At 39.6% G+C, this 24588-nt stretch overlaps 1 protein-coding gene across 1 annotated transcript; it reads left to right on the forward strand.

The window, feature by feature from the left end:
* Positions 1-21140: 21140 nt before the first annotated feature.
* Positions 21141-23477, forward strand: LOC308511526 (serine/threonine-protein phosphatase 4 regulatory subunit 3B-like; the record flags this gene model as incomplete). Its single annotated transcript, XM_081081550.1, has 1 exon — positions 21141-23477. One exon carries the CDS (start codon positions 21141-21143, stop codon positions 23475-23477), a length of 2337 nt encoding a protein of 778 aa, XP_080937676.1.
* Between the last annotated feature and the right edge of the window lie 1111 nt (positions 23478-24588).

A 24588-nucleotide genomic window follows, 5' to 3' on the forward strand; every position in this document is an offset into this window, starting at 1 on the left:
TTGATTAAGGATTTTTTGTCACAATTATCATTTAACATTGCAAGGATGGTACATGTTAGGCTAAAATTAGTATAATTCAAAGATTGTCACATAAAATGCTTTATTGATTTAAACTGTTTTATAAACTTACTCCTTGGTATTCATAATCATACTTAGAATAATAAATTTTTTTAAATTATTTTTACTTTATTCTTCAGATCCCAGATGATAAAACCACAACAAATGGCTTTAATACAAAAAGATACTGAACTTCAACCCTAATCATCTTTTATATCAACTACCCATGAATTATAGAACTTAGCTAAAGAAAAGAATAGCAGAAACTCAAGCAAGGCACCAAGTATGAACAAAGGCAAAGTGATCAGACAGGTATGAATGCAAAAACAGTGAAAAAATCCTCTGTAAAAAGGAAACCAGTGGGAGTTTGAGTCAGCTCTTTATAAAGAGAACTGAAATGCAGCTATAACTTGATTTTGAGCAGAGGCCAATAGCATACCCTTACTGTGATTGTGTTTTCTATATCAGCCACCCTTCACTGTAGTTCACCCATACCCAAAAGCCATAAAATCAATTTTATTAGAATACTAGTAGCCCATCGTGCAATATCATGTCCAGTAGGCCGCCTGCCACTTCTGTGGGAGCTGGTGGGAACTGCAGTGTGCTGCTGGGAGCTGTGCTGCTTCCATGGGAGCCGTGTGGCTTCTGTGGGAGGCAGAAGAGAGCTGCCAGTGCCCACAGGAGCCAGGAGGGAGCCGCACCACTTCTGCAGGAGGCGGGAGGGACCCACGCTGCTTCCATGGGAGGTAGGCCTGCCATCTCCTCTCCAGGCCTGCGCTCAGCCATGGAGGCTGTGGGCCGGCCCCCTTCTCCCTGCCCGTGTCTGCTCTGGTGCAGGGACGAAGCAAGCATTCCGCCAGGCTGCTCACACTGCCTGCTCTCAGCAGCCACCACCCCCCGCCCCCCGGGACTGGAGGACTCCAGCGGGGCTGAGAGAACTGGGCACCACCATATTTGTGACAGAGAGATGGTTAATTTGCATATTACCCTTTTATTAGATAGGATGTGGAACTTTTAATAATAGCAACATGCATGCAAACATTTTAATACATTCAGATATTATACAATTTTATTTAGTAAAGTTCTTGACAACTTTATCTTTCCAGTTCTAACCTCAAGATTGAGACTATCTTATGTCTGCATAATCTCATGAAAACACACACACACACACACACACACACACAAACTATATACTGTATCATTAACAGACTTGGTTCTTAAGGAAATTACGTACTGTCTAATCATTTCCATTGTAGGTTCTGCATAAACATTTCAATTCTTTTCTCAAATCATGAAAATCCTTAGTGTTCATAACTTAAAACACTTGAAGTAAACTAACTCTACTCAAAATCATGTTATATCTGCATTTCAGTTCCCTTTATAAAGAGATGATTCAAATTCCTTCTGATTTCCTTTTAGAATGGATTATTTTTTTCACTGTTTTTGCATTCATAACTTTGTGATCATTATGCTTTGGTTCATACTTGGTGTCTTGTTTGAGTATCTGCTGTTATTTTTCTCCTTTCAATACAGAGTTCAGAACAGGTTAAGATTTTTTAGAAGTGCTTTTATATATAATGAACATTCAGTAGCCTGTGTGTCTAATATAACACGACTTTTCCCACAAAATAAAAGGGACTTGTTTAAAATATAAAAATACTTTTCAAAATGGTGGCAGATTAAGTGGAAGCTACACTGACACTCTCCCAGGACCAGACAAGAATAACAACTAAAATATAGAAAACTATCCTGAAAAATGAACTGAAGACTGGCTGAAGAGAACTCTTATAACCAAGGATGTTAAGTGAAGACCATATAGAGACTGGTAGGAAATGTTGAAGTGCAAGAGGGCTGTCTGGGCTCCCATGGACAGCAGCTGAAGTTCTGGAGGGATATCTCAACTGTGAGGGCTTCTCATAAAGATCTCTGGGGTCTAATCCCCAAGCTGGGATCCCCTGCAGAGAGCACCACAACTGAGAAATGTGCCCAAATAATACCTGGCTGTGAATAGCAGCAGGGTTGCTGTCTGCCAAGGAAAGATGGCTGGAGATGCAGGCACCCTCTTAAAGGGCCAATGCACAAAATTTTGTGGGCTCCAACAGAGGGAAGGCAGAGTGGACTAGAGCTGTGTGAGGAGAATCCAGGGTTGGGGACTCTGTGGCTAGAGTTCAGAAGGCAGCTGCCCAGTTTCTTGTGCTGAGTCATTCCCACATACTGCACAGGACATATTTCTCAAATGGACCTTTAAGACTGAAGCAGCTGTTGCCTGTGGGTGAGGGGGGAGGGAGCAGCAATTGACCAATCCTGTTGGAAAAGCTCTTGACCCACCCTGTGGAGTTTACCCCTTGCTGAGGTCTATAGCCAGAGGCTCATTAAGAGACAGGGAATAACAGTCAGCCTGAAGGCAGAGGCAGACCTCAGGATGCTTTGAGTCTCTGTCAGATCTTCTTCTGGACCCAGGGCTAGGAAAATCATACCTTGGTGCACATCTTGGTCCTTTCTAAAGGCACCAAGCCCCACCACAGCCTGTAGATTGCTGACAACTCCAAACACGGTACTAAGGGCCAGTACAAACAGCATGTGACCACCAGAGACACTCCAAAAAGACTGTGAGTCACAGCAGATCCACCTAACACATAGCAACAAACCCATACAGGCACCAGAAATGGGGAGACAACAAAAATAAGCCCCAAGTGAAAGAACAAAAGAATTCTTCAGAAGAGCTAAATGCAATGGAGATAAGAAATTTATCATATATAGAGTTCAGAATAATGATTACAAGGATGCTCAACAGCATGAGAAAAGATATAGAAACTATGAAAAATGACCAGTTGAAAATGAAGATTGATATAGCAGTAATAAAAAATGCATGGGAAGGAATACACAGCAGATTAGGGGAAGCCGAGGCACGGATCAGTAAATTAGAAGACAGGAAGAAAAATCACTCAATCAGAAAATGAAAAAGAAAAATAGTGTACGAATAGGAGTGGGAAGGTCAGGGGGAAGGAAGTAGACTGATATTGCTTACAACTAGCTCTTCGTTCCATTTCAACACTCAAACCATGACTGTGTACAATAACACTCTCTCATACTTTAAACCTAGTAAAGCCAAGTAGATAAGAGTAAAGTGGAAATAAATATATTCAAATCTGGATAAAGGACCTGATTTTTGTATGAAGTGATGTGATTTGATGTAGTGTAATTTAATACCAAAATATTTCTTTTTTAAAAAATGTTTTTATTTATTTCAAAGAGAAAGAGAGAGGGAGAGAGACAGAAACATCAATGATAGAGAATCATTGACCAGCTGTCTCCTGCACGCCCTCCACTGGGGATGTGTGAGATCAAGCCCACAACCCAGGCATGCATACTGATTGGGAATCAAACCATGACCTCCTGGTTCATAGTTCAATGCTCAACTACTGAGCCACACTGACCAGGCCCAAACTATTTCTTAAATGGTTTTATTATAATCTTGCAAATTAAGCCATTCAATTAATCTGGTTTTCTTTCCCAATGCCAGTTACACAGTATTTAACAAAAAGTTAAATAACCTTTATGCATTTACTACTTGAAAAATCACCTTTTCATCATCCTATCTAATAATAGAGAAACATGATAATTAACTGTAACTTCGCTACCCTTCCCATTGGCTAATCAGGGTGATATGCAAATTAACTGCCAACTAAGATGGTGGTTAACCATCAACAAAGATGGCAGTTAATTTGCATATGTAGGCACAATGCTGGGAAGTGAAAGGGAAAGGACAGAAGAAGCCCCCTGCCACTGACAGTGATCGGATACCCAGGGGGGAGCGAAGAGCCAGGGGGCAGGGCAAAGGTGGCCCCCTAGCCGTGATCAGAGAACCGGGCACCACTGCTGCCCCGGCAAGTGATAGCGGGAAGCAGGGGTGGAGCCAGCAATGGGAGCTGGGCAGGGGCATAGCTGGCAGTCCGGGGAGTTAGGGGTCCCTTGCCCAGGCCTAAAGCCTTGGCCAGAGGTATTAGGTCTAGGCATGGGCGGAGTCAGTGATCGTGAGCAGCTGGGGGTCCCCTGCCCAGGCCTAATGCCTCGGCCAGAGGCATTAGGCCTGGGCAGGGGCGGAACCAGCCATCACGGGGAGCAGGGGCAGAGTCAGCGATCGTGGGCAGCTGGGGGTCCCCTGCCCAGGCCTAACGCCTCAGCCAGAGACATTAGGCCTGGGCGGGGCAGAGCCCACAACCGCGGGGAGCTGGGGGTTCCCCTGCCCAGGCCTAATGCCTCGGCCAGAGGCGTTAGGTCTAGGCAGGGGTAGAGTCAGCGATCATAGGGAGCTGGAGGTCCCCTGCCCAGGCCTAACACCTTGGCCAGAGGCATTATGCCTGGGCAGGGGCGGTGCCAGCGATCACAGGTAGCGGGGGCAGAGTCGGCGATGGTGGGAGCTTGGGGTCCCCTGCCCAGGCCTAATGCCTTGGCCAGAGGCATTAAACCTGGGAAGGGGCAGAGCCTGCAATTGCAGGGAGCTGGGTGTCCCCTTCCCAGACCTAACGACTCGGTCAGAGGCATTAGGTCTAGGCAGGGGCAGAGCGGGAGATCGCGGGGAGCTGGGGGTCTCCTGCCCAGGACTAATGCCTCCACCAGAGGCCTTAGGTCTGGGCAGGGGCGGTGCCAGAGATCGTGGGTAGCAGGGGCGGAGCCAGGGATGGTGGGAGCTGGGGGTCTCCTGCCCAGGCCTGACACATCTGCCGGAGGCCTCAGGCCTGGACAAGGGGCCCATCTGGCGATCGGCGGGTGATGGGAGTCGACACCTCTGGACAAGGCATCAGGCCTGGGCAATGGTGGAGCCTGTGATCGGGGGAGATGGGGTTCCCCTGCCCAGGCCTGAAGCCTGGGCCAGAGGCGTCAAGCCTGGGGCGGGGGTGGGTGGGGTGCCAAGCCGCCGATTGGTGTGAACTACAGAGGAAGCACCTTTTCTGACCGCTCGTTGGTTAAGCTCCCTGTATGCCACTGGTAATATTCTTAGTAACTTGGGTAATAAGAATCCAAAACGGTCATCTACGGTTTTTCACCACACTCCTGGTGAAAAAAATGAAGGTCCACTGCTGGAGGGCTAAGAAATGTCATATCCTGCCCTAGCCACCTTGGCTCAGTGGATAATGCCTTGGCCTGCCGATGGCAGGGTCTGGGTTCAATTCTGACAAAGGGCATGTACCTAGGTTGCAGGCTCCTCCCTGGCCAGGGCCCAGGTCAAGGCTCATGCAGGCAGCAACCAATCAAAGTGTTCCTCTCATTTTGATGTTTCTCTCTGTCTTTCCCTTTCTCTTTCACATTCTCTAAAAATCAATGGAAACATATCCTCAGGTGAGGATAAAAAAATAAAGAAATTATTATTATATGAAAGACACATCTTGAAAATGCCTAAAGAAAGTTGTCATTTTTTCATGGTGACGGGACTGGAGTCCGTGTTGATGAAAAAAACCTTGCTGGCTGCGGTGACTGGCAGTGGCTGCAGCAGCAGGGTGATGGAGCTGGTGCCTTCCCCTGATCAGCCCAGTCACCTCCCACAAAGGGAGGCCAGACTGCGGCTTAGGCCTGCTCCCCAAGGGGAGCAGGGAGCAGGCCTAAGCCATCAATAGGACATCCCATGAGGGCTCCCAGTATGTGAGAGGGGGCAGGCTGGGCTGAGGGACACTCCCCTCCCCCAGTGCACGAATTTCGTGCACCAGGCCCCTAGTGTATTAATAAATGGTTAACATTCCAAGTCCATGTCCCATATTTTGGATTGTGAAAAAGGGTATATTGTCTTATCCTATGCACAGATGTTTGAACAAACAGTTTATTCTCTTTTGTTTGAGGTAGAACACTATCTCTTATTGAAATAACTTTGCATCACTCACGTAAATTTTTACCAAAATGGGTAAGTTAAACATATATAAAATGTTTAATGTAAACATTTAAGTGAAGAGGTCTGGTTCAATGCAATGTTGTTTTAAATTATCTTTGAGCCCAGCCAGTGTTGCTCAGTGGTTGTGTGTTGACCTACGAACCAGGTGGTTACAGTTTGATTCCTAGTCAGGGCACTTGCCCAGGTTGCAGGCTAAATTCTGAGTGTGGGGCATGGAGGAGGCAATCAAACAACGATTCTCTCATTATTGATATTTCTTTTCTTTTGTATTTTTCATCATTGATATTTCTATCTTTCTCTTCCTCTCCCTTTCTCCCTGATATAATATGTGTGTGTGTGTGTGTGTTTGTATCTTTGAAAGAGCAGTTTCAAAAAAAAGGAAAAATAGCTCCCAGATATGAGATCATAGCTACTCAGAATGCTATGTTATCACTGAATTAATAAAACCATAATACACAGAATGAAGACAACAAAAATACACCTAGACAAACAAATTAAAAACAAAACAATTTAGAATTATCCTTTCAGGTGCAGGGGGCATACTTAAAACATAAATGAGATGCGATTGTAAAGATAGAGTGGTAATCTCAAAATAGCAGATTATGTATGTGATTTTGACTGCTGTTTTTCCTGACATAAAAAAAGAGTTTAAAATGTTAATGAAATGAAACTGACATGTGAATTAATCTAATAGCCTGCAGTCAAGGGAAGGTGCCCTCCACATTTTCTCCACAGGTTCTTTCTACTTAAATTCTACAAAAGTCTAAAATAAGATAGTTCGCTTAAAATATTTACAGATATTTTTTTTAAAGGAGCATTCTCAAAGTGCCATGTATAGCCAGGTTGAAAAATCAGACTTTTTCTCCTGGTATTGTTGAAGTTGTTGAATGTCTCTAGTGACTTGACTCAAATAGATATACACATTTTCATTCCACATACTTGGAAAAATATTGAAATATCATCTCTAAGGATGAGTTTTGAAGAAAGAATACAGATAAGAGAAAACTATGCCAAGAAATTTATCCAAGTAGAGGTAATTAGCTCTTTTTCATGGAATCTAAAGGATTTTATATTTTCTGAGCACTGAAGTTTGGTATTAGGATTATTTACATTGACTTACCTCTGAAATGTAGAAAATATGTGGCATTCTGATTTTTCCTCACACCCAAATTTTCAGATCGGTCCATGTTTATCACAACAAACTAAAAGAGTCGCTACTTTCTAAAATTCATAAAATTAACAATGGTAGTCAGGAAAAGGACAAAAGTAGGTGTCATTTAGAAAAACATCATTAGATTCAAATTTCTAAAACTTTATTAAGCATCTAGTATATGTAAAGGGATATGGGAAATAGAAACACCAAAATTAATAATATATGCTTATAGAAAACTAAACTTTCCAAGCTAAGTTGTTTAAAATATTTTAGAATAGAAACGCTTAACTTACCAAGATCACAATTAACAAAGTCATCTAATAACAATCACAGATGACGTATCTATATGTCCAGATCAACTCTTTGCTAGTTTCCCACCCAACAGAGCAAAACAAAGTAAATAAATCCAATTAATGGGATTATTAATGATAAATCCAATACTGCCAACCTAACAAATAAATGTTTCTATTATTTTTCCAAAGACATTCAAAGTCAACATATCCAAAATAAACTTTTCTTCCCAAATTCTTTCTCTAGTTTGTCTAACCCAGTCAATGGTATCATCATTCACATTTTGCCAAGGAGAATCAATTATGCCACCTCAATTAGCTCATATGACTCACCCCCTTATCCAAAGCATCACTAAGTACTTTGAATAGCTTTAGGATTTTATCCAACATTGCCCAAACTAACATCACCTCTTTATTATAATAATATTTCACCTTTTGTCCTAGCATCTCCTTATACTCCTTCCTAATTTAATCAACCTATTAAACCTTTAAACACACATTTATAAAACACACAAATTTAAAAATACACATTTGCACATGTGTCACCTCACTGCTCAAAACCACTTGATCAAAAACCCATGAAAGGCTTCCTATCACTGTTGTGATAAAGACCAAAATACTTAAAATTGGCTAAAGCCTTGCAAAATTTAGTATTTTAGATCTTTTATTTCATAACACGCTTCCACATTGCTCTCCAAACATCAACAACACAGACATTCAAGTTTTGGAAAATTAGAAACACATACTCTTCCTGGAATGTTCTCCTATCTGTCTTTCCCCATTTTGACTTAGTGAATACATACTCACATTTCATACTTCCGCTCAAATCTAACATCTTCAAGGAAAGACTCCTGACACATTTCTTCCCTAACCAGGTTCAGTGCCCTAGTATAGCAATTAGGGACCAGCTAAAACATAGAACCCATACCGGGTAGGTCAACGGATGGAATTTTATATAAGATACAAATTATAAAAGTGTTACTTAGATTAATTGACAGAACAAAAGATGGGGTGCCCATGGATTCACAGCTGTAGGAAGCTGCCAACATGACTAGAGCTGGTGTCTAGGGAAGAAATAGTTAACAGGTATCATGAGTTGGAGCCACCAAATGGATACTTGAAGCACAGAGGTAGAAGCTGCCCAGTTGGAGCTACACCCAAGGAGGAAACAGAGCCACTGCAGAGAGATCCTCCTTGAGAAAAGAGAGAGAAGTATCCTGGTCTCTTTCTGCTTTGGACCCTCCAAACTTCTGCCTAGTCAAACCCATAAAGACACCAGATGGTAGAGGAGCCTGCACAATGTTTGCAGGATTAGCCCTTGTTATATAAAACAGAACAAGGAAGGGAAGAGAGTGGATCTGAGCGCAAACAGGCAAATAACTGGCACACCTAGTTATATGCTTCCAAACATTTTCTAATTTGTCTTCCCAGAACTCTTCATGATTAATGTCTGCTTTCCCATTAAAGTGTAAGCTCCTTAGAAGAGGAATCACTCATGTCTTTTTAGTGATGTAATTCTAATGCCTAGCACAGTCCTTGGTAAAGGGGTTGAATAAATATAAAAATGATTTAATTAATCAACTAACTCTTGTGGTATTTAAAACAATCTTGCAACCACTATAACAAAATTAATCTGTGGTGTCTTACAATCGCTCTAAACGTATTTGAAGATCATGGGCCTTTTGTAGTATCTTAAGAAAGTCATGAACCCTTTCACCGGAAAAAAATGCACACAAGCACACAGTATTTGACACTGATTTGGGGGGAGGGGGCTCAAAGACAAACTGAAACTCATCCAGGAATTTCTTGTACTTCTAATCCAGAAACAATATGACAGACCCTCTCCAGGTGGATGTGGAAATGTTTGGGTATATTTCTGTTTTCCCAATATCAGGTAATATAAACTTCTTTTTAAAAATATTTTTTATTGATTTCAGAGAAAGGAAGGGAGAGGGAAAACGAGATAGAAACATCAATGATGAGAATCATCAATTGGCTACCTCTTGCATGCCCCTTACTGGGGATTGAGCCCACAACCAGGCATGTGCCCTGACTGGGAATCGAACCATGATTTCCTGATTCATGGTCGATGGTCAACCACTGAGCCACACTACCCAGGCTAAAGTTCTTGCATAGAAAAATTTTCCCACTCAAAATGCTAATAATGATCTATCATGATTTTCAGGACCACAGATTAAAATTATACCGGATATAAAAATTACTTGTCCATCAAATTCAAAATAATGTTTTCTCTCTCTTTGGAAAGAAGTTACAAAGAAACTTTGTAAGTTTCTTTCTTACAAAGAAGTTCAGCATGAAAACAGCCCAATTTTAAAATGGCTTCTGGGATTATATACATGGTCCATATTTATAAAGACTTAATTTATATAACAGATGTCACTGAGCTTTGATACATTTACACACAATAGGAATCTAAATACATAAAATGCATATAGAAGTGAATATTTATTTGGAATTTTATTAGTTACCTATTTCTCCATAGCAAATTAGTCCAAAAATTACTGCCTTAAAACAACACACATTTTTTAGTTCACGGGCCCTTGGGGCCAAGAATCCAGGTGCAGTTTACATGTGTCCTCTGGCTCAGGGACCACAATGTTCAGGAAGGTGCTGGACAGTGTTCTGATGTCATGTGAAAGCTATATTGGGGAAGGATCTGCTTTCAAGTTTACTTACATGGCTGTATCCGAATGCAGTTCCTTGAGGGCTGTTGGCCAGCGGGTTTCAATTTCTTGCTGGCTGCTGGTGAGAAGTTACCTTTAGTTTCTTGCCACAAAGGCCTGTTCAGATAACATCTTATTTCATCAGAACAAGCAAGAAAGAAAAGACAGAGGACCAGAATGAGAGAGAGAAAGCAAGACAGAAATCACAGTCTTTTATAGCTTCATCTTGGAAGTGAAGTTACCTCACTTTTCCCATATTCTGTTCTTTAGAAGTAAGTCACTAAGTTAAGCCTGTACACCAAGCATGTCAAACTCAAAGGCTAACACAGGCCAAATAAACAGGTTTAAGCTTATGTGAGCCGCAAAAAAACAAAAGCTCAATTTTTATAGAAACGTAGGTTTATTTTGATAGAGACATTCTGAAAACAAAGGGCTGAAATAAATGAGTAATTGTTAACATAAAATAATAGAACATTTTAATAAAAATTAATATTTTTTCTTGAACATTAACTTACCAGACACTGAATAACTACACAAATTAATAAGTGTAACGCAAATAAAACTATTTTTCTTGTTCTCCAAAAGCAAAATATTTCCTGTTGTGCACACCAAACAAGTCAGTCCAAGAGTAATGACATGGCAATCAGCTGCTAAAATATTCGCTGCTGGTATTAGTGAGAGAAATGGTGTGCCTGCGTGTAAGGCGCCTGCGCATAAGGGAAATGAATGCAACACGATTCTAGTAATCAGTCATTAGAGAACGTTGTAGTTCATTATTAATAATTATGTATAACAGAATATTGTAAAAATTAAGTTATGAAATTTTTAGTACAATGTTTCTTACATACCATTATATTGGCTGGGCTGCAAAAATATTCATTGTGGGCCACATGGAGCCCATGGGCCACGAGTTTGACATGCTTGCTGTACACAAATGAAGGGTTTACACAAAAGTGTAAATACCTGGAGGCAGGATCATTGGGAGTCATTACAGAAGGTTCTGTGCCATAAGGATGAAGCTATAAAAGCAAAAGAAAATAAGCTTCTTGAAAAATTAAATTATTCAATGGTAGTTATACAGGTATTTTAGCTGTTAAACAGTCAATACTTTATTCCTAATGTTTTAACAATTGAATTTTCTCTTCATTGAAAGATAATTACATGAATACCATCTATGAGTTCTCTCCATTTTCACTCTACTAACTCCTACCTTCTCTGTATCTGGGCATTCTTTTCATGGCACATTTAAAAAGAAGGCATTTTGTTTTATAAGTTAAGGTAAAATAAACTTGAATGAGTTATTACAGAACAGTTTGACTATCTTACTCCTGGGAGTGATAATATGATTCTACTTATGAGAAGAACTTTTACAACTCATTAGCTTATAAATTACGTATCTTTCACACAAAGGAAACAAATGTAATCCTAACTCTTTATGGGTGAGACACCCTATATTTATTTCTCTTAAAACTAAGTAGAGATGTCTTCAGATATTTCATTACTTTTAAAGAATTAAATGGCTCTAGCAAAAGTCAAGTTTCTCTTCTCAGCAGGCAAATAAAAAGGACTTACTAACGCATGAATCCACTCTCCAGCTTGTATATAATTTAATAACAAGCAGAGGAAATTTACATTTTCAAAATGATCTTTAATTTTGTACCTCCCCTATAATTACAACTGCTACTATTCAAAGAAAGGTGGGGGGCTTACTAGTATTTTTAATTAGAAACTTTTGCCTTACCTGGAGGCACAGTGTTAACAATATTTAAACCTCTGTATGACTGAGAAAGGCACTGCCTTCCAGAATATCAAGTCTAAAAATATCTATCCCTAAATAAAATAATGACAAAGCAGAACTGGACACAGGAGACTAAAGATTTGTCAAAAATCATAGTTGAGAGTGAACTCAAATCAATGGGGTCATTGCAACCAGGCCACTTATGTGGTGAGCTAATATTCCACATTTTAGGCATGTTCATTCTAAAAAGAATGGACAGATTTATTGCAGAAGGCTTACTAAGTTAAAAATGTGGAACGTTTTTAGGCTTGTTAGTTGCTTTGAATAACTGTACATGGGCTCATTTAATTTTGCTAATTACCAAAAGCCCATTGACACCCTCCCTTCTATGGCCTAAAATATAGTATCTTGAGGTTTAAATGGCAAAATAATGGTTCAAAGAGACCATTGGGTCAGCAATAGTGTACTGGGCAAACACCTGCACAGAAAAAGGTCAAAATAAAATCCAGTGAGGCAGCTAAAATACACAAACTGAAGCTTATTCTTTCACCATTTTGCTTAGAATCATTTCTGTTCAACACTCCTTGTCAGAACAAGAAAGTACAAATTCCAGACAACTCCAGACCAATAGAAATGCTATTTTAAATCTACTTAAGGAAAGCGGCTTATGTCCTATATATTGTGCTCTTACAACTTTTCAGGAAAGAAAAGGTGTAAGAGCTGGGAAAATAATTATAGCTCTTGTTCACCATTACTTCCAGGAATTTAAGGGTGAGGAAAAAGCACAGAATGTATCATCAGTCTTTCAATGAGTTGCCTACTTTCACCTTGTCCTAGGGTTTACCAGTAGAAGAGAGTGGAGGGCAGCAATTCTCAACTTGGCCATTCACAACTTATGAATCACAGTTTTACCTCTTGATATACTGATAGCATTTGGCAGGAATTAAACAAAGGCAAACCTAAAAAAAAAGAAAGAAAGAAAAGTAATGTTTTAAGTAAGAGAAAAGAGAGGCCAAGATGTAAATATAATCTCACTTGCCAATTTTGCAGTGATTCTTTATGAATATGCAGACACTTCTCTCTTTAGCCTTGAGAGTTACCTTGAACTTTTCTGATAGAACAGCTCTCTGGCCTGCAAATATTTAGTTCAGTTCATCATTTCTAAAGTCCCTCCAAAGGCTCTCTGCAGAATATCACTGTGTCACTTCCATATAAATGGAATGGAAAGATTAAATAGTATTATATCATATCACAGCGTTATTACTGTAATATTCTGTCTTATAAGTACCTCAACCTCAGTTGGTCCAAACTAAGCTAATCTTTCCCCCTAAACCCACTAATCTTTCTAATTGAGATACATCACCATTTACCAAGTTGGTAATTATTTTTTTACTAGAGGCCCAGTGCATGAATTCGTGCACCAGTGGGGTCCCTCAGCCTGGCCTGTAGCATTGGCCGAAATCGGCTCTCCAACATCCCCTGAGGAGTCCTGGATTGCAAGAGGGTGCAGGCCAGGCCAAGGGAGCCCACTGGTGCATGATCGGGGCCGGGGAGGGACACAGGAGGTTTGCCAGCTGGGAGGGCGAGGGGGAGGGCTCCAGACCATGTCCAGCCCATCTCAGTCCCTATTGGCCAGACCTCAGCAGCAAGTTAACCTACCAGTCAGAGCATATGCCCCCTGGTGGTCAGTGCACATCATAGTGAGCAGTTGAGCAGTCTTAGCATATCATTAGCATATTATGCTTTGAGTCTCTAGGCCAACGCTCTATCCACTGAGCCAAACCAGTCAGGGCTTATATTATGCTTTGATTGGTTGAATGAACGACCAGATGACTGGACACTTAGCATATTAGGCTTTTATTATATAGGATTGTGTCTTCACTTGCCCTGATCTCCCATATTCTAATCAATCAGGAAGTTCTGTTAATTAAAACCTTAAATGTCTCTTGAATAACTTCTCCTTACCCTTTGCTAAAATTGTAGTCCCAATCAAAACCTTTTCTCACTAAGATTTCTGCAATATTCTTTATTAATATTCCTGGCTTGCTTTCCTTGTCCATCTCCACACATTGTAATACAGATAGGAATGGCCAGGCTCAACCTTTCAAGTTGAATTAGTTTATATGATTTTCAAAACCTAGTACCTGCTTTTCTTTTTTTATTTGTGGTTCCTTCTCTTGCACACACACACACACACACACACACACACACACACACGTAATCCTGATTGTATTTCAAGATACAGCTTAACTGTTATTTTCTCTTGGAAGACTTCCCTGATATGTCTAGGTTGCTTTGTGTGCCCCTATAATGGCTTATATTACAGGTGTTTAATTGTCTCCCTTTCAAGAATGAAAATTAAAACTAAGGGTGAGCATCCATCTTAGCATTCACCTTTGAGTCATCAGCAAATTCTCTGGCTCATAGGAAGCACACAATACTCATTGGATACTTGAAATAACTTCATTTAACTTTCATACATATCAATTCCAGTTTTAAATGTCTAATCATTGACAGCATGTTGGTTTGCATTTAAACATTACTGCAATTCATTTTGTTAGTTGAGCATGAAATCAGTTCTCTGATATTTTCAGCACTTCCATAGCAAAATTTTGGTGCAAAAATATTTTAAACTTCATTTCCCCCATCCAGTCTCAGAACAGAAATCTTATTATTATTCCAATCGCATCATAAAGGAAACTGAGGCAAAAAGTGGAGTTAGGTGACTTAACCAAGTGACAGACTGACAATCTAAAATAAATCCAGAATTAATCCTCTGAATATTCTGAATCTAATATGATTGCTTAGCTCCTGAACTGTGCTCTTTAACATTCATGAGGGGAAAATGTATTTTGCAAAACTGCTAGCCTCTAGAAGATGAATGTTATTTTTCTTTATAACAGATGTATAAATATCTTCAAGTATAAATATAAATTGACTGGAAAAATCTTGCAACATTTAGAAAATTTGAAAAGTAAATTGTTAACTGAAGAAACTATACATGATTTGGGAAATTTGACTTTGATGATCAAAATGCCATTGTAGGAAAGTTCACTACTCAAGGTAGAATACGTATCCCTAAGGGAAGTTCTCAGCAATTTGAAATCCTTTTGTTTAAGTAGTGACCCACGAAAAGGTTGAGACTGCACAGATTGACTCTGCTTTGGACTCAAGCTGTAAGTGAAACTGGACAACTTGACCTATTTTCACAAGAAAACCAATTAAAAGCAAGGGCATTTAGAATGGGCAAGATTACCTGGAGCACCATGGGCTCCTGGGGAGGACTCTTATTACACAGCACTCACCATCTCACTCCAAAATCCTCCTTAGACCAGCCCCTCCTCCAAAGCCTCCCAGGCAGAAAGTCAATCCTAAAATTTCTTTTTAAGAGGTACTCCTTTGCTGATTTCACCTGAGATAGTGCCCAGGCCAGGGAAGTTGTGAGAGGGATTTCATATCTCTTATGCAACCCCCTCAGGTCTTTGAATATTCACTCCTTTCTTATGGTAAGCATATCCAAGGCTTGATAAATCAGCATTTAACACCTAACCACTCACCCAACAACAAGAAGCCTTCCATTTCTTGGACACATTCCCCTTAAAAAAGAATGAAATGTGTTAAAGAACACATTTTTGTTATTCAGGTATATGATTTTTTAAATATTTTATTTTTAAATTTATCTTTATTGTTATAACTATTAGAGATGTCCCCTTTTTTCCCCGCATTGGCCCCCCCTCCTCTCCACTTCTGCCCCCTCCCCAGGTATATGATTTTTAAATGAACCAACATGTTTAAATAATAACTTCACTGGGCACCAGTCTAGATGTCTTATGCCTGTTACCTCTTTTAATCCTGTAACAACCAGATGAGGCAGGTAAAATGGTTCCACTTTAGAGATAGAGAAATTGAAGTCCAGACATAGTAGTGACACACGGAGTTTGGTGAGTGGACTCTCCTTGTAGGTTCTTGTCCTACAAAGTTTGAAGAATAAAATTCACAGACTAAAAGATTTTTAGACAAAAGTGTAGAAATTTATTGTAAGCAGACACAAACTCCTCCTGGGATGGGGGTCCCCACAGGGGAACTCCCTGGGGAAGGGTCCCCAAATGGAGAAAACCTGCTCTCTCTAATAGAAAAAAAAATCAGTCCTCTGAGTTTCTTTGTCTCCAGCAACTCTTTGTCTCTTCATGACCCTTTCTAATTGGATCCTTCCTTAATTTATGTCCCCCATGCTTTCCTAATTGGTCACTCTCCTGCATCAGTTTCAAAGTTTCAAAGCCCACCCTGTGCCCTCCTCTTCTTCTTCCCCTTATCTTGCAACATTCCTCCATCCTCTGTGAATGTAAAATAAGCAATCTGGCTTGGAGCTGTCTCTACCCATCACATATGCATTCCTTTCCCATGGACCTCCTTTCCCTAAAACTGCCTTTCCTGTCTCTAAAATTCCTTTCAGTCGGTACTTTGTCCATGTAGCATGACTTATCACATGACTAATGCCTGGCAGAGCCATGGCTTCAAGTTGAGGTATGCATTTTTGTGTCTGAGCTCTTAATCCCCAGGTCTGTTTCCATATGTGTGCATATGAGAGTGAGATATGAATATGGATGCAAATGTAGATAGAGATGAACATAGCTATATGTTACTTTATCTACACTTATCTTTTGAATATAAAACATGTAATAAATATATATCACTATACTTTTTTCAATGTGCTGCTTTATTTTCTTTATAAGTTTTCTTTCAGTACCTTATATCACTAACTAGGTTTCTTCCTTTCTTTCCTTGAACTATATTCTGTGTAGGGATAATTGCTTCTTCTACCCTGAGCTACTGGCACTTCCCTGAAATAACTGAAAAGACCTAAGGGACAGATTTATTGTCAGAGGCCTTAGGTGCTAAAATACCCTGGGGACTCCCATTGAGCCTGAACATTCGAGCCCTAGGGAATGGATATGCCATATGATTTTTCTTTGCTTTCCTTTACTGATTATTCTTAATAAATGGCAAAGACGCCTGTAAGTATGTGCTCAGAGTGACTTCAAGAATACTGCAAAACAGGAATATTTTTCCTCTTGTTTCCATTGTTGAATTAAAGTGAAAAACAGACTTATATTGCCACAGGCAACATAAGTACACTTGACATGGAGATTGGATAATTAAGAATGTTTAATTTTAGAATAATGAAGGATTTCTTTAAAGATATTTAGAATTGCTAAATGTTGGAATGATATTTCTCTTTGAGATATGCAACTAGAGTTTGTTGTGAAGAGAGAAAATGCAACAAAAAGAAGTCAGATTAACAGTCAGTTACTAGTACAAATGAAATTATAAAAGTGCAATGGTAAGGTCAGGAGTGTCTGGTCTGGAGAAGAGTAGCACTTACCTGCAGATGAAAGAAAATAATGCAGCTTATATGAGCCTTCATTCTCTGCCTGTCATTGAACAGAGAATAGGAAGAAATTAAAACTGGAAGCTTTATTTTAGAGAAAGGCAAAAAAATGTGTCCTATTGGTACTAAGAGAATGATATTAGAAAATACTATCCATGCAAGTTGTTATATCTCTTTACCTGGAGATCTTTCAAGTAAAAAGAATAGCTACTCAAGATAATAATGTCAGTTACTATCCAATTCTAGCTGTGGATGCCATGTGCTTGTATGTGTAGGAGAGAGAAGAAAGGTATCAATTAGATAATCTCAAATGGAAAATTTAAAAAGGGCTTTTTCATATACAACTGCATTAAAAGAGCTATAACTTGAGAAATTAATGGCAAGCTCCCTAATGTAATTATTATAAAGAATCATCCCATTGAATAATGCAAAAGACAAAGGGCTATAAAACCTATATTTACAAAGATATTTTAGGAGTTCAGAGTGGGAAAAAAATACAGAAAATTTTTTGAAAAGACATTTAGCTTGGCTGGTGTGGCTCAGTTGGTTGGGCATTGTCCCAGCACCAGGAAATCACTGATTCAATTCCCTGTCAGAGCACATGCCCAGGTTACAGGCCCAATCCCCAGTAGGGTGTGTGCAGGAGGCAGCGGATTAATGTTTCTCTCTCATTGATGTTTCTATCTCTTTCTCCCTCTCCTTTCCTCTCTCTGAAATCAATAAAAACATCTTTATTATTATTTTTTTAAAAGACATTTAGAGCCCGGCCTGTATGGCTCAGTGTCGACCTATGAACCAGGAGGTCGGGGTTCATTTTCCGGAAAGGCACATGCCCTGGGTGTGGGCTCAATCCACAGTGTGGGGCATGCAGGAGGCAGCCAATCAATGATTCTCTCTCATCATTGATGTTTCTCTCTCTCCCTCTGCCTTCCTTTCTGGAATCAATAAAAAATATATTATCAAAAAAAAGAGTAAATCTAGCCATTTTGATTTTGAACTAGCCTCAAAGATTTTCCTTCAAATAGCCATGATAGTTGGGATAAAGATCATATTGTTTTAAACACCTGCTATAACAATCTATGTGTAGTCTATAAAAAAGCATGGCACACTGGGAGCAGCAAGTTGGAATGCTACAGGCCTACTTTGAAATCCTAGCATCATCACTTTCTGCAGAGGTTTGAACCAAATGCTCAATTCTGTTTTGGAGTTTCAAGTTTTTCCTCTCTGATATGGCAGTAATAATATCTTCCTCAAGCCACTATTATATGAGGATTAAATAAAAAAGAAATAATGCCTACAGAAAGGACTTACACAGCTCCAGGAATGTGACATTTTAAAATTCCTATTGCCTTGCTCTCTGCAAAACAAAACAAAATGATAACCTTAGGTAGGTAGAACTACTGAAGCAAAAAGGGGCATTGTTCTAATTCCCAAACCAAGTAAGACAGAAACTGAAAGAATCTACTGCAGAAATAGCAATAAGAAATTCGAACTTGAGGCTCTTTGAGACTGTAAAGAGATTCCAGTTAACCTAGTTAAGATAATGGGACCTTCACTGGCCTAAGGGAGACTCCCTGTGATAAAACTGTGACAACACATAGATTTGTGCTGACTACCTCTCAGAGAATAAAACCTGAGAGCAGATTCAGACAACTGACAAGCATTATAATTGATTCTGATAGAAACTTTAATATAACTACAGCAGAGAAAAGAATTGGACATGAATATGCATGTCATTATTGTTATATATTTGCATATTTTCTCTTGCTGAAATAAGACAAGAGATTCAAACTAGCACATATATCAATTTTTGTATTAGTCATTTATTAATCTTTATGTCTAAGTGTTATTTAGAATTTGTAAATGTTTCTAATTCAGAAACTCCTGGCATTGATTTGAATTTCCTCGTGAAATGATGGTATTTGCATTCAATTCCCAAGTGTCCCAGCTGTCCTGTCCAGGAAATATTCCTATACTATAAACTCCTGGAGGTGACATTGCAAGAGAGATGTGTGAAAGAGTTTTTCTGTGTCTAGGTAAGAATTGTCACATACCTTCAATGCTATGTAAAATGAAGTTATTGTTACAAACAGGACTCTTTAAGTCCAAATGCACTTGATGTGGCCCAATTCTCAGTTTTTCCCTTGCAATAACAGGGTTAATGTATTTTGGGGGGGATTTTTGTTTTTAATGAAAACTGCAGAAGTTGCTGCTACATCAAAAATCAACTTGGTTACTATTAAAATTATATTTAACAGAGTTGCCATCGACAAGTTTCTATTTTTCAGTTGGCTACACACAGATGTGAATCTAAAGGAGGAAGTGCGTGACTTTCATCTTCTCTTGATAATTTTGTTGATTACAAATTATATAGATAGAAGGAATGTGAAATAAAGTGTAATGAAGGCCAAGAAAAGAAGGAGATAGCATAGTTCAGTGGCTGAGAAAAACAATTTTGGAATCAGAAGGATATGTTCAAATCAGTGTTTTTCAACTCATTAGCAGTGTGACCTTTGGCTACTTACTTTAACTTCTCTAAATGTGTTTCCTGATATTAAAAGGGTGCTTAATATCACTATATTACGGTGATTACGAAAATTAAATAAGAATATATATGTCCTTGTCACAGTGTCTTGAACATATAAGCATTCAAGTATTTGCTCAATTATATTATTACTTTTTTTATAATAATAATAAATGCTCAAGTATTATTGCTTGGTTGTGATTGTTATTACTATATTTAGTAAGAAATAGAACAATTGGCCTTAACTGGTATGGCTAAGTTGGTTGAGCATCCTACCATGCACCGAAAGATCACCAGTTCAATTTCTGGTCAGGGCACATATGCAGGTTGCAGGTTTGATCCCAGGTTTCGGTACATACAGGAAGCAACTGATTAATGTTCCTCTCTCTTCCTTTCTCTTAAAAACCTTTAAAAAAATAAACAATTGCTCTCTGATATTCAATATTCACTCTTGGCTTTTTTTGACTGTTTCCCTCTGGCCCATTTCTTTCCTAGGAATGAGGAATATGGTTAGAGATTACAGAAAATTGAGAAAAATATGTTCCCACTGCACCAAAAGAGAGACCTTCAGAGTAAGCTCTGAAAGAGTTGCCAAGTCCCTCTTGGAATAGCCTCCTGGAGAATAGATAAGTGAGTGATATAGGTTTAAGCCAAGCCTCATAAATAAGACTCAACTGCACGTCTGTAGCTATTGCTAATGCTCATAGCTCGCTTGCTCCTGCTTCTTCTGGGGTAGGGGAGGGGAGCGTTTTCTTGACATAAAATGTCAGGAGTGGACTTGGCAAGGACATGAATGATTAAGCTTTCTTTTGTCTAACTAAGGTCCCAAGGCTCCACCCACAGACACCTGATGAATGAAAATGGTTCTTGGGGACGCTGGGGGGGGGGGGGGAGGCGGGGGGGAGGGGAGGGCGTGAAAAACCTATCAAGGGAAGAGCAGTGTGTTTGGCTCCAATCCTTAAGCCTCCACTTTAAGCCGGGTGGCATTGTGCATTGATACGTATACAACGTTCTTTTGAGCGGAATCCTGGGAGAATCATTAGAATCCTGCCCAAACCGAGGCTTTCTCAGACAGCCGTGAGAGGGCTGAGAGAGCCTCCCTTTTGAAGCCCATATTAAGAAAGAGTATGGGGGAGCAAAATGGAGGTAGGGGGTAGTGAGAAGACCGTGCGATGTAGTGGGGCTCCGGGAACCCTACTGACCTCAGGAGCTGCCCGCGCCGCTGTGACGCTCACTACGCCTGGCCACCGTGACCCCGACTCGCCGCCGGCCGCCATCTTTTCTGCTTCGATTAGCACAAGGAGCCCTCTGGGCCACCGTAGCAGCCATAGCAGCTACACTTCCGGTAGGTTGCGGAGGTACGGACCTCAGAAAACTTCGCCTCCGGGAACAGGGCTAAGGTAAAGACCCCCAAGTTTGCCATGGCGGACAAGCCCAGTCGCCCGGCAAAGCTTTATGCCTTGAATGAGAACAACCAATGGGACTATCTGGGCTCAGGGAACGTCACCTCAGTTCCCTCAGAATCCCAGGGCATGTTTCTGGTATTTAGGTCGGAATCCAGCGGCTCGCTGGTCCTAGAGACCGAGGTACTCCCAGACACGCCCTATCAAAAACAAAAAGATACATTAATTGTTTGGTCCGAAAATGAGAACCACGGAATGGCGTTGAGTTTCCCAGACTCGGAGAGTTGTCAGGAGACCTGGGAAGCCATTTGCCGGGTTCAAGGTAAAGACCCCACTGTCAACGTCACACAGGACCTCTTAGATGATTTAGAGGAAGACATTAATGAAACGCTAGAAACCGATGATTTGGATGAACTGCCTAACTGTGAAATCAGTAAACTTAAACATATCGCTAACTTAGTCACCTCAGCTTTCAGTTCACCTTTCCGCAGGAGCAGGCTGGCCCTGGTCTTAGAAAATGAGAGCTATATTAAAGAACTACTGCAGCTATTACACACCTGTGAGAACGTGGGCTACACTGAAGGCTTATACCATTTAAATACAATTATTAAAGGAATGTTTTTCCTCGACAAGACAGCTCTGCTTGAGATCTTGTTTTCTGATGAGTGCATCATGGATGTGATAGGATGCCTTGAATATGATCCTGCTTTGGATCAGCCAAAAAAGCATAGGGAATTCTTGACCCAAAATGCAAATTTCAAGGAAGTTATACCGATAACAACCTGTAAACTTAGACAAAGAATACATCAGACATACAGGGTACAGTATATTCAAGACATTCTTTTTCCTACACAATCGGTATTGGAAGAGAATTGTCTTTCTTCTCTTAAAACTTTTATTTTCCTCAACAAAATGGAGATAATCCACATGCTGCAGGGAGATGATGAGTTTTTGCCTCAAATATTTGAACAGTTAAAGGACAAGACTATTGATAATGATAAACGGCGAGAATTGTTATTTTTCCTCAAAGAATTCGTTGCATTTGCTCAGATATTAAAGCCTCGAAGCAAGGATGCACTATTCAAAACATTGACACAAATGGGAATTCTTCCCGCTATTAAAGTTATAATGAGCCTGGATAATTTTCAAATAAAGTCATCTGCTATTGACATATTTACTTATATATTAGACCATAATCCATCCATGATCCGAGACTTCATAATAGAAGACCAGCAGAATGAAAATGGTAGCCTTTTCATTAATTTAGTCATTAAACAAATGATCTGTGATACTGATCCTGAGCAAGCAGGTGCTTTACATATAATGAGACTTCTTCGTTTAATACTTGATCCAGACAACATGATAGCGATGCCACATAAATGTGAAAGAAGTATATTTCTAAATTTCTTTTATAAACAATGTATGCATAACATAATGCTACCACTTTGGGCTACTACATCAGAAGATACATTTGAAGAGGATCATGTACTTACAGGTGACATAAACAACAAATATTGCCTCCATGATTATCAAACAGCACAGCTGCTTGGCATAATTTTAGAGCTGCTAACTTTTTGTGTGCAACATCACACATATTACATAAAATACTATATTTTGCGAAAAGACTTGCTGAGAAATGTCTTGATCTTGCTGAAGTCGAAACACACTTTCTTGGTATTATGTGCTCTTCGCCTTATGAGAAAGATAATTGGCCTTAAAGATGAAGTTTATAATCGTTACATCATCAAGGGAAATTTATTTGAGCCAGTTGTAAATGCCTTTCTGGATAATGGAACTCGATACAATATGTTGAATTCAGCTGTTATTGAACTGTTTGAATGTATAAAAGTGGAAAATATCAAATCTCTGCTTTCACATGTAGTTGAAAAGTTTTACGAAAGACTTGAATGGATTGAATATGTTCAGACATTCAAAAGTTTGAAGTTTAAATATGAACAAGAGAAAGACCGAAAGAGTCGAAAGAGTTTGAATTCTATGAAGAGTAGGAAAATATTTTTGTGTAGAGCCAGAGACTTGGAGAAAAATGAAGTTTCTTGGGAAAGAGATATAGAACATATAGAGGAAGGAGAAACAAGTATGCAACCACTGGAAAGTGATTGTCAAGATGTTTGTGATACATTTATGGAGACTGAAAAAACAACAGAAAATGAAGACAAGGTGAATCTTCCTAAAAGAACATCTTCAGGTGACCTCAAATTTACTCATACCCATTCTACTGGTGATACCAATGGAACAGATAGCCCAATGAGATTAGTGGATTATTCGGATGATGATGAAGAAGAAGATAAGGAAGATGAAAAGGCATTCAGGAAAAGACCACATCTTAATCAGTAAAATCTTTATGAGAGACTCTCAACATCAAAGTCTATGTTACTAAAATTCTGTAAACATCAATTAGCTAAAAATTCTGAATCTAAAACTTTCTCATGTGAACTTTACAAGTATGCAATTTGTAACAAAGATGCTTAGTATTATCATCTAGAAAGGTTTAGTTCTGTATAAACCAAGCTTCCATAATTTTAAAAAAGAACTAACCAGAACATGAATAATTTCTTAGCAAGAAAAGTCTTTGTTTGAAGCAGATGGAAGAACAGGTTGATAATATAATAGCAACATAGTTTTGTTCCACCAGTATATATTAGAAACAACTGTTAGCAGTACAGTTGCACAACCTGTAATGTTACTTGCCCAAAACCATTGACTATGCTTTTATTTTATTTAATTGCCTTCTTTGAAACAAAAATTTGTGTGTATGTTTTCATGGAAACAAAGTCAACTGCAATAAAAAAAAAAAGTTAAGCTATTTACACTTCTGTGAAGATTTAACAGAAAGTCAGCCTTATGGGTTATTGAAGGGAAGTAACTTTCAGTGTGCATTTTCATAATAAAAAAGGAAGCTGGTTTCAAAAAATTCAGTTGTTAATGTGTCTTTGTTTATATTGATAAGAGGTATCAAAATTCGGTAACATAATATTCTAAAATGGTGTTCTTTAGGACCTTGGGAGTAGTAGAACAGAATGCTTTAAACTTGGAAGTCATTTCCTGATTCCTTAATAAAGCCGTGTGTGACCAAAGCAGCAAGTAAGTTTTAAAGTGTAATTTACAAAGGCTAATATACAAAAAACCAGAGGGCTGGGGCACAAAATTTGTGCACGGGTATGGTCCCTAGGCCTGACCTGCAATCAGGGACATTTTCCCTGGCTGCCTGCAGTTGGCCCCACCCCCTACCACCACCCATCCCTGGTTCCCCATTCACCATCAGGTGATCAAACCATGATGGCCGGGGTAGGGGACCAAGAGGTGGGCCATTCCTGCCCGCTCTCGGGCCCCAACCCTGCCTCCGGTTGCCCTCTGTGTGGCGACTGGTGGGGAAGGGGCCTTGGCCTGGCGCCACCCACATCCCCTGCCCCCCACCCCCAGTTCCCCATTTGCTGTTCATCATCAG

This window comes from Myotis nattereri (genome assembly GCF_964212035.1).
Source record: "Myotis nattereri genome assembly, chromosome: X".
NCBI classification, from domain to species: Eukaryota; Metazoa; Chordata; class Mammalia; order Chiroptera; family Vespertilionidae; genus Myotis; species Myotis nattereri.